Source organism: Pempheris klunzingeri, chromosome 5 (assembly GCF_042242105.1).
Source record: "Pempheris klunzingeri isolate RE-2024b chromosome 5, fPemKlu1.hap1, whole genome shotgun sequence".
Classification (NCBI taxonomy): domain Eukaryota; kingdom Metazoa; phylum Chordata; class Actinopteri; order Acropomatiformes; family Pempheridae; genus Pempheris; species Pempheris klunzingeri.
The window spans coordinates 10,507,013-10,519,232 of record NC_092016.1 but is presented as its reverse complement, the minus strand read 5'-3'; the positions used below and the strand labels follow the sequence as shown (position 1 = coordinate 10,519,232).

The window sequence follows — 12,220 nt, the reverse complement described above, 5'->3', positions numbered from 1 at the left end:
CGGAACATCAGGATGATTTTTCAGCATTGAACAGGAAAACACATCCACAGCTGCTAAAGATTGTTTGATTATAACTTCTGCACGGAGGTACATCCTATATGATAAATATTTTTTTAATGAAATCTGGGGATATCATCTACTGTGCTGAATTTGTTACTCATTTTGTTGCTCAGACCTAAACCCTGTGAGGGATGCAGGGATTTTAGTGCTTCTGTGACGTGGCACTCAAAACAATGGCTTTGCTTGATCCCGTGGAGCAGAATTGCGTGGGGAGATATGTCCAGGACTGAAAGCCAGAATGTGTTTTCATAAGTCCGGCAAATGATCTACTTTACTGGGACTTCCGGGCTTGTACTTGTGGATGTTTTAAAATAGTCTACGACAAACCCTCAAGCACACAATTGGCACCATGCCCTACCACGATGAAGAGTACCCAGGTCAGCCTCTGTGGCAGTCTGTGCTGCTCTTCTGCTGTAAGGGTATGATTGAGGGCATCATGGTCATACTCTTCTTCTGGCTTCTGGTGCAGGTCCTTTTCACCAAACAACTAGAAGGTATGGTCTTAAAGGATGGGTTCACACACACACACACAATACCCACATGCCTATATTTACTTTAATAATAATTCCTCCTGTCCATGACCAGTAATGTCTTTAAAGTACATATAGTCAATACTGTTTTAAAACAGATTTAAAAAGAGAGCCAGTCCCTTAACTTTACTGGGACTATGCTATCAGGCAATTCTGGTAAAATAGTACATACTTGTTGTGTAATCCAGGGGATCCATGAGGATAAATTTCAACAGTTCGCAAACTGCTGCCATCTGTTTGATTTAATTGTTCTCTCTTATGTCTGCAGTTCACCTCCAAATTCTTCTTTTGGTTGGACTGATAATCTTTTGTCTGTGTTTGGTCCTGGGATGTTTTCTGTGCTGGAGGGACATGTCAGGGACATGTCCAGTGACAGACAAAGATCCCGTGATGTCAACACTAGCTCCGACCGAGCCTGTGACCTTTGCCCAGAGCCCGCCACCCTCAGCAGCGACGACAGCATCTAGACAGCATTATGAGGAGCTGGAGGGAGATATACTGGACTACCCCTCCACTTTCACCAGCCCTGCCTTTTCAGAGGATGAAATTACCTCTCTGCAATTCTCTAATCGGTCTGCCTCTGAACGGACGCAGCCAAAGTCTTATTTTTCCCTGCGGCGCCTGAGCACACCACCACTTTCATCACCCCTTTATAAACCCATAGATCAAAGTCATGCTTCCCTGCCTTCATTTCCCAAACTGGGACTGTTGTCCAAAACATGTAAAGCTCTGCAGAGGCGCTGCACGGTGTCTGGAGATAGTATATCTTATAGTGAACACAGCAGGCTTACGAGCCCCAGTGCTGCGTCTCCGTCTATGCCTGAAGAACCAATCCCGCTGACTCCACTGAGCTGTGGCTCCAGTATCAGCTGCCAACAGCCAATATCACCAAGACCCTGCCTCCATTTCACTATGGCCTTCTCTCCAGAGCAGCAAACCCTGGCAGTCACAGTCCTCAGCCTCACAGGGACACCCCACAGACTGGAGGACTTGTCTGTGCTGGGCAGTCTGCCGCCTCTGTACCCGTGTCCCATACAAGCATCTGGCCAGAGCAGCCTCAGCCCTGAGACACACAGCCTGGTGCTGCTTTTGAAGGTGAGCTCTGTGAGGGAGCTCCAAAGATGCGTACTGAGAATAACCATATACACACAGGAACTTCCCAGCCTGATGGGCACCACACTGGGTGAACTGGAGGCTGAATGTGGAGGAAGAGACTGGACAGCAGAGCATCCATTTCACTTCATGAAAGAGCTGAAGTCAAGCAAGTGGAAGCGAAAAAAGGTACTGGTCTATGGACTTAATATCTGTTAGCAGGTGCTGACTTTATTGTTAAGATGCATACATGTGTGGCCAGATTAATGTGTTTGGTTTTCAACCCCCTTTTGAGCAAGTTTGGCACTTCAGTTTAAATTTAAACCATATATTATATGATCTTGGTTTCCAAGATCAAGAATGAACATTCAAGCTCTGAATATAACAGTAACTGTGAGCCTGAGGAATTTGTTGTCCCTGTGGATCAGGGGGCCTGAGGAAAATAGTGTCCTGCTGTGCCCAGTTTCTAGGAGGTAAATGGAGGTAATCAGTTGAAATTGTGTGTTGAAACAAGCAAAGGGCCAAAAATCAATATTTTGTTTGATTTTTGTTTTGCTGTGTTGCTTCTGTTTGCTGTGATTTTTGTGCACTAAAAAGCAAATACCTCATGCTGTGTTTCTTGCTGAGTGAGGTTTCTCTCTCTGCTCTTTGACCTTTTACCCTTCGACTGCAGAGCGTGGTGTCACAGAACGTGCTGATGTCTAAGGCGCTTAGCTGTCCTCCACAGATCTTCATTTTGCTTCAGTATCAGACTCTGGCTCACTGCGTCAAAGCCACGGTCCTCAGAGCAGATAACCTCAACAACCTGGTTAACAAGCTGGCAGCAGCAGGTAAAAGCAGCATTTAATGTCACTGGAATTGGATATAACTCCCATAAGGACACCATGCATCATGAAAGCATGCGTGGGCAAAACTAACTTTTGCCTCACAGGGGCAGAGGTAAAGTAATTCCCTATGTTTGCTTTTAATGTTTAGGGGATTAAATGATGTCTTACAGGGCCGGAGTGCAGCAGGAGATCATCCCTTTTTTTTAATGACATTGTAGTTTAATCCTTCACTATTCACAATCCTCTGGAAAATGTTTCAATCTCCGCTGGATCTCTGTTCTGACAGATCTAATCTTTGTTTGCATTAGCCTGTCTAGGCACTATTTTTTTTTTTATTGCAGACAAGCATACCCTACATACAGGGCCATTAGATTTTATGATATCTGTTTCATGTACAGTATGTCACATAAATCTGAGGATAATCTGATACCAGATTCTGACAGTGTTGACAGTAGACTACAGAGAGTGGACAGAACTGTATTACTATGGATAAGGACAGGGGAAAATATTTATTTTATGCTTTGTAGCTCCATGTTTTACTTTATTATAGCTTATATTGTATTTACAGGGGGAAAGGTGGTATGAGGACTGTAAAAAAATCTTTGGTATCATTTTATTTTCAAATTTTTATCCAGTTTATGTACCTGGACAGTGTGCATAGATGGTCTTGTGTGTGTTTTTCAATAGTTTCACCTTCTGAAAAGTGTGACCCCTGAATACATACAAAAGCCTGTTTTTCAGTTTTGTGATTTACCCAAGTTAGTACTACATTTGATTTGCAGTTATACTTTGCAGTGTTGTCCTACCATTGCAAACAGTGGGAAAGTCAGTGCTTCCCCTTCTCCAGCTTAATCTGAATCTTCATGTTTAATGTTTATACTACCATAGAGTTGTTCACACTGTGTATGTTTGTGTTCAGAATACAAGGTGAAAATCAATCTGCATCATGATGGAGTTGTGATCAGCAGCAGAGAAACTAAAGGAGGGTCCTGCACTGTGTGGAATACTTCTTTCCTGTTTGACCTGCCTCCAGGAGACATCAGCCAGCTGCCCCTCATGCTCGAGTTCATAATCATGCAGGTAAAGATTGTTTTGGGAGCTCAATCCATCACAGAATGAAATTCATTTCATGACTTTCGTGTGTTGTAACTACCTTATGAATTCCATGTTCCCGCTCCTTTTTTACATAACAGAATCAAGTCCTTTCAGAGGATAAAGTTCTCGGTCGAGTCCAAATCGGTGCAGCAGCAGCAGATGCAGGACGTGCTCACTGGAGAGATATGTGCAGCCTGCAGGTGGAGCAGGCACGGTGGCACACTGTACAACCAGAGCCTCCATAGAGCTCTGACACGCTGTGTGTGTGTGCTGAAACAAATTGTTGTGACCAGTGGACTTGGCGCACTGTATGAACTCAGCTGGCATCCAAAATATGCTGTTATAGGTCATCTTTACCATGAAGTGCACACAGCTTATGTTTCACTTCACACATCAAACGATGTGTTTACTGACGCTGCACATCTAATGGATGGATATATGGACACTCAGCAATAAACTTTATACAATGGCCTTATTTAAATGTATCAACCTGTGAATTCTCCCATGAGAGAAAAGACTTTTGGAACAATAGTCCACCTTTGAACAGACTTTCTAAATGGATCTTGTACAATTTTGGATAATTTATCAATCCATTTGGCCTCTCAGTGAACAAATCAAAAACATGGCAACATGTAACTGACCTGTGTAATATAGTCCCTGTGACTAAAATGCACTTTGTCATTCATTGAATGTGTACCATGTAATACACACAAATGTATTTTCTATATACTCTCATGTACATCTGTACATTCACATTTTTTAAAAGATAAGTTTAAAATATCTTGTTGGCTGTAGGTTCTGAATGTACAAGTGATGTGAAGAACCATATCATGTCATATAAATAAAACACCCTTTTGCCTGAGGTAGCTTGTTGACTTTTATTAACACTATTTTCTGCTTTATAGATGTACTCTGTTAGACTGTATACAATAACATCACAATCCTTTTCCTAATAGTTAAAAAGCCTCCCCTAAGTGTTTCCTTGAATCACATCATTAAACTGCTGTAGTAAGTTAGTCCTGACATTTCATTTGCATAAAATGAACACACACTATAAGCTATAAGGCACAAAGTTGGCTGGTGAAGCACCCTGTAATGACTGGTCTATGTATAGTCTTATCAAAACAGCTCATTTGTCCTCTTCATCTTCATCAGGGCTACAGACATCTACAAGTTTAGCCATGAATATTCCATCAGGATAGAGGGAAAGTGGCTTCTTCCGCTGCGAGTCAATCTCGTCTGAACAGTGAAATAGGTTTAGCACTTCGGCATCAGAGGACTTGTCTGCAGCAGGTGGACAGTCCTGGATTGGCTGCTTGCAACTTAGTGAGGCTAAATAAAGAAAAAAGAAAAAAATAAGGGGAAATAATTACACATAGACTGATAGTTCAAATATTACAAATCAAGTTTGTTCTCTTACACATGCAGAGGATCGAAGACCAAGGACAGAAGAAGATGAATTAATTGAGATCAGGGATTTATCCACAAAATACTGATGTCAAAAGTAGCTTCTTACTCTATTAAACAATGTGCCCTACATCATTTAGTCCACTTGGGCATTTGTGGATATGTCCCTGTCTGAGATAAAGATATGGTAGTGTTCCCAAAGGCTACAAACTAAAAACACATGACACATCACGGCACCTACGTTAATGATTATTTCACTAATTCATGCACAACTTCACCTTGCAGCAGATTCTCATTTATTGTCTTCAGATTGCTGATTTCTGCACTCATAGTTGACATCTGGGAGAGGAGAGAATGGTTTGAAATCTCTCATTTCATCTTAATATTGGGAGCTATAGGCTTGCTTGACAGATATTTTCTATATTGTTTAAATCAATGCCTCTTAAAGTATATTTTTTGCTAATTTCTCTTTTTGTAAATAGCAATTTAAATTTAAACACATTTTGTATAGATGTAAAGACTTTTTACTGACTTTAGGACAAACTTTACAACATTATGTCTGGATGTTATTGTTACTGACACTACTGGATCTCTATTGTCATACAATGGTGGTCACTGTACTGTAACTCCTGCCTATCCTCTTATGGTTGAGTCAGATGTGTTCCAGCCGAGTGGTTCACTCCTCAGCTTCAAATCCGATTATTTACCGAGCAGAAAGAGTCATACGTGAGATTATAGCCGAACTACATTTGACATAGTGTTTAAGTGGTTATGCCACGTGTGCTGTATGCTCTTTGATTGAAAAAGCTGGGATTAGTGCTGTCTGCACATACAATATGTGCGTATGTAATGAATGAATGTGCGCGTGGTTGCGTTAATTTCATGATATAATCTGTATGCCGCGATTATACCATTAATCATATTAATTTACATCAGTTGCAGATGCTGATTTATGAAACATCCTAGGATTCAGACAAACAAATATAGATGATCAGTTGAGTGGTGTGGTGATGGAGGGTCTTATGTTGATGTTTTAGTCATTTAGCTGCTGCTCTTAACAGTGAGGTGTAGGGTTTTGAGGGACATATGGACAAACTGGCCTCATGCATGCATAAACTGCTTGCTCAGGCTGGTTACTTATGGATTTGGTAATCATTCCACTTTGTGTGATTTAAGCCTTTACAACCTGTTGGCTTGGGTTGTGGGGGTTTTTCTCCTCTGCTGGGTCTCCCCACTCCCCTCCTGGCCAGTCACTGCTTTCCTCATCCTCTTCAACCACCGGCATCAGCCCTGAGCCCTTCTGCCAGCTCCTCCTTTCCACTGCATTATTCTGAATGACAATTAAAGTACAAGGCATGTTCTTTCTGCACATGTGCACATTAGCGTAAAACATTTAATCTGTGTTTGTTGGTCAGTATTCTATGTCCTTGCTGATTTGTTGAAGCTTCTTACTCGTACAACTTTCGATGTTTGGGACCTCTCGTGTGGTGAAGAAGCTCCAGTCTGAGCTGCTGCTGATCTGTTGTCAACCTTTCCTCCCTCTTTTCCTTCTCGCTCCTTAAACAGACTCTTTAACTATAAATATGGTAAGATACAGTACATTCCTCTTATGAGGCTTGTTGTCATTTATAGCAGCTATAAAACACGAGCAGCCCTACGAGGCTGCACTTGGACACAATGGTGCTTTGAGCTAATTGCTTAATGTCAGCATATTAACATGCTCATAACAACAATGCTAACACAAGGATATAATTTTTTATCTTAACCACTCTTTGCCACTCTCTCTCTGCTTACTAGCACTAAACACAACTTATAGCTGAGGTGGGAATGCCATCGGTTTTGCAGGCTTTAGGTGACCAAATGTATGCACTATATTAGATACTTTTGTCCAGATTTTGACCTGATAATGGTCCAATCCATTAAATAGTTGAGACATTTCACTGAAAACCACAGATGTGAGCCTTCTTTTGGCACTAGAGAAGACGCCGGGGGATCATCAAAGATTGATCCTCTGAGAAACTACATTTCATGGTCAATCGATCCAGTAGTTATTGAGGTGTTTCCATCTTAACCAAAGTAGACCAACATTAGTTTCCCTAGAGACACACCACTGGATAAAAAAGGTGAACTGTGTATACCTGCTCAGTGACCATCCTCCTCTGCTGGTCCGTCTCCAGATTAACTGGGTAGACAGTTTTATCCTTCTTATCTTCAACAGATGATTTCTCATCTTTGACCTGCAGACAAAGAGTCTGTCATTTATTATGTTCACAACATCCACAGCAGGTCATCTTTAGAGGTGTTACTTTTATATAATTTAATTCACCTGGTAAAGCTGCTTTATAGTTTGAATCTTCTGTACTGCCAGTGTTTTCTCCTGTTGCAGCTGATCTACCCTCCTCCTGGTCTCTGAAAAATATGCAGCAGGAGTTTTAGCACTGAACAAGAGAGTAAAGTCAACATACTGTCCTCTGTAGCTTGTTCAAAAGTAGGCTCACACCTTCTGGCTGGGTCCTCAGTGAGTCAGTGGTTGACACATTTGCTTGACTTCCGTCTTCTGGACCACATTCAGAGGCCTTTTCATGAGAAACACAGAGGATAAAGGAGAGGAGATAAGCTGGTTCATTCCCCAGTCAGCGCACCTGCTGGTAGCACAGGTCCGTGTGTTTGAGACTGTTTAGGTGCAGCGACTGCACCTTGACCTCCAGAACAGAAATCTTGAGCTCAGCCTCATTTATTTCCATCTCTCTCAGCCTTTCTACGCTGCTCAAAGACTCTTCCTTGTGAAGATGAAACCTGTTACATACTCACTCCCTGTCTTTAAAACAATAAGTCATCAGAAAGCTTACTTTCCACTCAGTTCCTTCTCTTTTTCAGACAATTTTTGCATCAGCTTTTGAAACATTAGCAGCCAATATTCTACACACAAAATATTTACTCTAAATATTTACTCTAGAATACTTTATTTCATGTCATGTATGTACAACATATGTATGACATATGTAATTGCACCGTGACTGTTGGATATTCAGTTCAGTGAGGGAGGAACATGTCGTTACCTGAGGGGATTTGTTGAGGCTGCTCTGGGAGTCTGATGGTGGTACCCAAAACAAAGAGGATTCTGATAAGCTGATAAACAGAGACAGATCACAGAATTTCATTTTAAGCATTTGCTGGTGGTGCATTTTGAAAATGAAAATCTCATCAAAATCTGCTCACTCTGTCACTGTCTCTGTGTCCTCAGTCTGCATGGCTTTGCAACCTGCAAATACAAGGTCAAAGCAGTTTTACACCCCCTAGTGTTTGAAGAATAAAACGACATGTATTCTCTGGAGTGGGACACTTCACTGTGCAGTGACATTTGCAGATGCCGTAGAGAGCTGAGACATAGATTCACCTTCACCTTTATCTTTATATCTGTGAAACAGCGCCTGACTCCTGCTCTTTTCCAGCTCCAGCTCTTGTTTGCACGCGTCAAGCTCGAGCCTTAGCAGTGACTCAGATTCCTATTGATATAAAGCATAGAGTTAAATAACCCCTATATATATATTTACTACATTTTAACAATTAGATAATCTCAGTGCCATCACACTGAGAATAAAAGTTCGCAAGCACAAGCTTTTCAGGGATATGCTACCTTGGCTCTGGTCAGCACTGTCTCCATATTAGCCTTGTGCTGCAGCAGATTCTCAATTTCATGTCTGTCGGAACACAAATATGTATTATTACAGCAAGATGTGTGAGATTGAGAGTGCAATTAATTAGTCAAATTCATGATTTACAATATTGACTCACTTGTCTTTCCGGCCCTCGTCCTCAAGCTTCTCAATCTCACCTGTCTGATCTAAAGCTTCTGCTTGGAGCTGAAATTAGATTTTTCATTTTGTGATTTGGATGCATCTGAATGCACTGTTGTGGTATGAAGTTGTTTTAAGGAGGTAGTAAAGTCTTACCTCATTTCTGGACTTGTTTTTTTTTAGCTTCTCCAGCTCTTCCTGCGTAGCCTGCAGGGTCAAAGCCACCTTTTGCCATTTCTCTGTCCAGTGTGACACCATAGCTTTTAGGTCCTTGGTGATCTGGGAACTCACTGCGTCTTGTTTACGATACTCTTCCTCCTGTAGGTGTAGCTTCTCCTCCCTCTCAAAGACCTCGGCCTCCAAACACAGACACTGATCCTGCAGTTTCAGTTTTTCTAGTTTCAAACCTTCCAAAGATTCTCTGGAAACATAATTTGAAGGTCTCAGTAAAGAGAGGTTATATGATAGTACATTGCATTGCTGAAAATAAAAAGAATTATCATATATTTAAATATTGAAGAATAGCGTTGGATCCCACCTGAGCTGGCAGCACTGCTCTTTCATCTCTGTTAGCTCCTCATGTCGAACTTCATTCATTTTACCTCGTTCCTCTTTTTCTCTGAGCAGCTGAGAGCATGTTGCCTGCAGATCTTTGATCTGTTTGGAGTTGACCACCCTCTCTTCTGTTATTTCCTGTAGCTCAGACTGTGATGTTTTCAGTTTCTCCTTAATCTCTTCAGTCTCAAATGTCAGTTTTTCATTAACCTGGTGTACAGACACAACAGGGATCATTTAATAAAGGAGTCGGAAAAAATGAAACTTAACAAAAAGATAAATCTTTCTACCTCTCTGAGAGCCTTTGACTCCTGCTTCAACAGAACAATTTCCTGATCACGTTTGTTGTTTGAATCAGTGTCGGCCTGAATGATGAGGACCTCGCAACCTTCTGAACTTTGTTCTAGGACCTGGACCCTGTTCTGCAGATCTGCTTTCTCCTATAGAATTCACATGTTAGAAAAAGAAGTCATTACTTTATAATATGACATTGTGATCTTAGATGCCTCAGACATTACTTAAACATTACATATGATACCTGGATCAACTGATCTTTGTAAGACACATCTCGGCTCAGTTTGGCCTTCAGTTCTTTTATATTGTCCTCCAGCTTTAACACTTGAGCCGACAAGATGGCTTTTTCCTGAAAAGAATGAAATATAAATTATATATATATATGTGTGTGTGTGTGTGTGTGTGTGTGTGTGTGTGTGTGTGTGTGTGTGTGTGTGTATATATATATATATATATATATGTGTGTGTGTGTGTAGATAGATAATATTGAATCAGATACAGAGAACTGACCAGGCATGCTTGGCTGATCTTGTTGTTAGCTTCACTCAGCTGTTCTTGCACTTCAGAGTGATTCTGTCTTGTGTTGCTAAGCCTCTGGGTCAGCTCATCTATTTCATCCAACTGTGTCCTCTGTGTCTATGTATGAAGAAACAAAATGCACATAGCCTGAACGTGTAATTATGGAGTGACAAGAAAATGGCTAGACAAATGCAGTGTGACATTTGAATGACGAGTATCAACAGAACATTTTGAGATTTCCAGTATACATTTTTAAACTGACCTCTGTAAAAGTCTTGAGTTTCTGGAGTGCCTGGTTTCGTTCTTCTTCTTGTGTCTTTGCTCTCACCTCAGCATTTCTCAGAGCTTCTCTCAGCTTGTACACCTCTGTGTCGACCCTCTGCTTCTCCTGGATTAAAGCCATGCATAAAAGCAATACTTGGCAAACAATTAACAGAAAAATGCATTATTTAGAACACAAGTTCATTTCCATAACTTGCAAATCTAACACACCTGTCCGTTAAAGTCTTCTTGACTGATTGGTAACGTACTGCTAAGTGAGTCGGGAGTTTTTTCAGTTGGTTGAGCATTGCTCTCTCTGTCCAAAGTAGACCTCATTTGCAGCAGGTCCCTCTCCAGCTGTAGGACCCTTGTGAGTGAATTTCACATGAGGAATTTAAAGCTTTTTTTTAAAGACATTCAAAGTTTCCTTTCCATGTCTTTTGGTTCTCTTACTTTTCATGAAGCTCTTGTTGCCGACTCTTTTCAGATTGGGATAATTTAGCTGCCCCCTTCTCCTCCTTAAGAGCACTCATTGCTTCTGACAGCTGCTGTGAAACACATCAGTGCAAAATAAAGGGTGTGCAACTGAAACTCATACCAAACACCTATTCAAAGCAGAGAAACAATTAAACCGTCACCAAAACAACCACAGGCAAGGGGAGGGGGAAAATGCTAAAAGGTAGATCATAGAATTTGTTCCCATAGACATTTTTTTACCTTATATTTCATGTCCAGCAGTTGTGCTGTAGTTATATTGTAGCTCAGATGTGAATTTCTGGCCTTCGGTCTGTTCAGCTGAATGTCTAGATGCTCATGAGCACCCTGCAGCCACTGCCCTACTTCTGCTTGTCTGAGGCTACTTTCACCTCTAACAGCCCTTAATGCAGCCCCTGGAGATGGAGGAAAGGATCGTGTCGCACCTCCGGGCGCCAGATGGGACAATGATTGCCACTTCCTGAGACCAGGCTCACTCTTTCTGAAGCTATCGGTGCTCCCTGATGTGCTGAAATAAATACAGAAAACCAACCAGGATGTATTACACCACCCAGACTTGGAAAATGATATTATTGGGTCTTTGTTGCTTAAAAACTTGTATGAATTATCCCTTCACCTTGTGCTGACTTGGGACACAAATCCTGTCCCAGAGACAGTCGCCATACCACACCATGCTGAGGTCTAACAAAGACAAACACACGTTTTTAAAATAACTACACTTTGAACCTTGTTTTCTACCTCAAATAAGAGTATATCTGGGTCTTACCTGGGCTGTAAAGTGAGATCTGGTGTCCCACATGTCGAGGTCTGTGAGAGAAAATGGACTTGAACTTCTGCATGAGGGTCTGAACATCTTGTAGTGTCTTCCTAGATCCAAACTATCACTTCCCTTTGTATGGGAGAGGTGACAATCCTCATCTCCCCACATGTCTGCCCAGGCAACAGGGATAGATTTTCACACAAAGGTGGCAGCTCGAGGAGTGGGGCTATTCTTGGATCATGTGTCTTGATAGTTCCACTGCTTGCTTGATGGTAAACAACTAGTTTTAACACTGTATGATTATTACAGTGAGCTTGTGATCTACAGAATCATTTGCTCATATTAGAGATTTCTTGATTACTTCCTTTTTCATAACTAAATACAAATATGTCTGATCAAATGTATAAAAATGTGATTAATAAGAAAGACAGTCTGAGGTACCTCGCTGCAGAAACTCTCTCCATTCTCTCCACTTTCCTGTCCCAGCTCATTTGACCTGTTTGTAAGCCTCACACAGCTTTGATTGCA

The 12,220-nt window shown here is 41.4% G+C and overlaps 2 protein-coding genes across 2 annotated transcripts; one reads left to right on the top strand and one right to left on the bottom strand.

Annotated features, from left to right (window-relative positions):
- Positions 1 to 409: 409 nt before the first annotated feature.
- On the top strand, positions 410 to 3,849 carry syt18b (synaptotagmin XVIIIb). Its single transcript, XM_070830485.1, has 5 exons — positions 410 to 554; positions 859 to 1,871; positions 2,356 to 2,512; positions 3,429 to 3,589; positions 3,703 to 3,849. Exons 1-5 carry the CDS (start codon positions 410 to 412, stop codon positions 3,847 to 3,849), a joined length of 1,623 nt encoding a protein of 540 aa, XP_070686586.1.
- Positions 3,850 to 4,733: 884 nt separating this feature from the next.
- Positions 4,734 to 11,731, bottom strand: LOC139201217 (uncharacterized). Its single transcript, XM_070830484.1, has 23 exons — positions 11,699 to 11,731; positions 11,549 to 11,613; positions 11,155 to 11,440; positions 10,891 to 10,985; positions 10,669 to 10,804; positions 10,439 to 10,564; positions 10,168 to 10,293; positions 9,902 to 10,006; positions 9,654 to 9,803; positions 9,347 to 9,573; positions 8,965 to 9,229; positions 8,807 to 8,874; positions 8,649 to 8,712; positions 8,409 to 8,517; positions 8,231 to 8,273; positions 8,071 to 8,140; positions 7,654 to 7,791; positions 7,512 to 7,587; positions 7,338 to 7,420; positions 7,150 to 7,248; positions 6,198 to 6,341; positions 5,290 to 5,350; positions 4,734 to 4,936 (listed from the first exon to the last, which is right to left on the bottom strand). Exons 1-23 carry the CDS (start codon positions 11,729 to 11,731, stop codon positions 4,734 to 4,736), a joined length of 2,772 nt encoding a protein of 923 aa, XP_070686585.1.
- Between the last annotated feature and the right edge of the window lie 489 nt (positions 11,732 to 12,220).

What these genes read in the sequence shown, in the direction of transcription:
- LOC139201217 (XM_070830484.1), bottom strand. Translation starts at nt 11,731, where the DNA reads ATGTGGGACACCAGATCTCACTTTACAGCCCAG. An exon ending in GATCTCACTTTACAGCCCAG is followed by an intron (nt 11,614 to 11,698) that starts GTAAGACCCAGA and finishes TGTCTTTGTTAG; the next exon opens with ACCTCAGCATGGTGTGGTAT. An exon ending in GGAGGATGGTCACTGAGCAG is followed by an intron (nt 6,342 to 7,149) that starts GTATACACAGTT and finishes ATTGTCATTCAG; the next exon opens with AATAATGCAGTGGAAAGGAG.
- syt18b (XM_070830485.1), top strand. Translation starts at nt 410, where the DNA reads ATGCCCTACCACGATGAAGAGTACCCAGGTCAGCCTCTGTGGCAGTCT. An exon ending in TAACAAGCTGGCAGCAGCAG is followed by an intron (nt 2,513 to 3,428) that starts GTAAAAGCAGCA and finishes GTTTGTGTTCAG; the next exon opens with AATACAAGGTGAAAATCAAT. An exon ending in TCGAGTTCATAATCATGCAG is followed by an intron (nt 3,590 to 3,702) that starts GTAAAGATTGTT and finishes TTTACATAACAG; the next exon opens with AATCAAGTCCTTTCAGAGGA.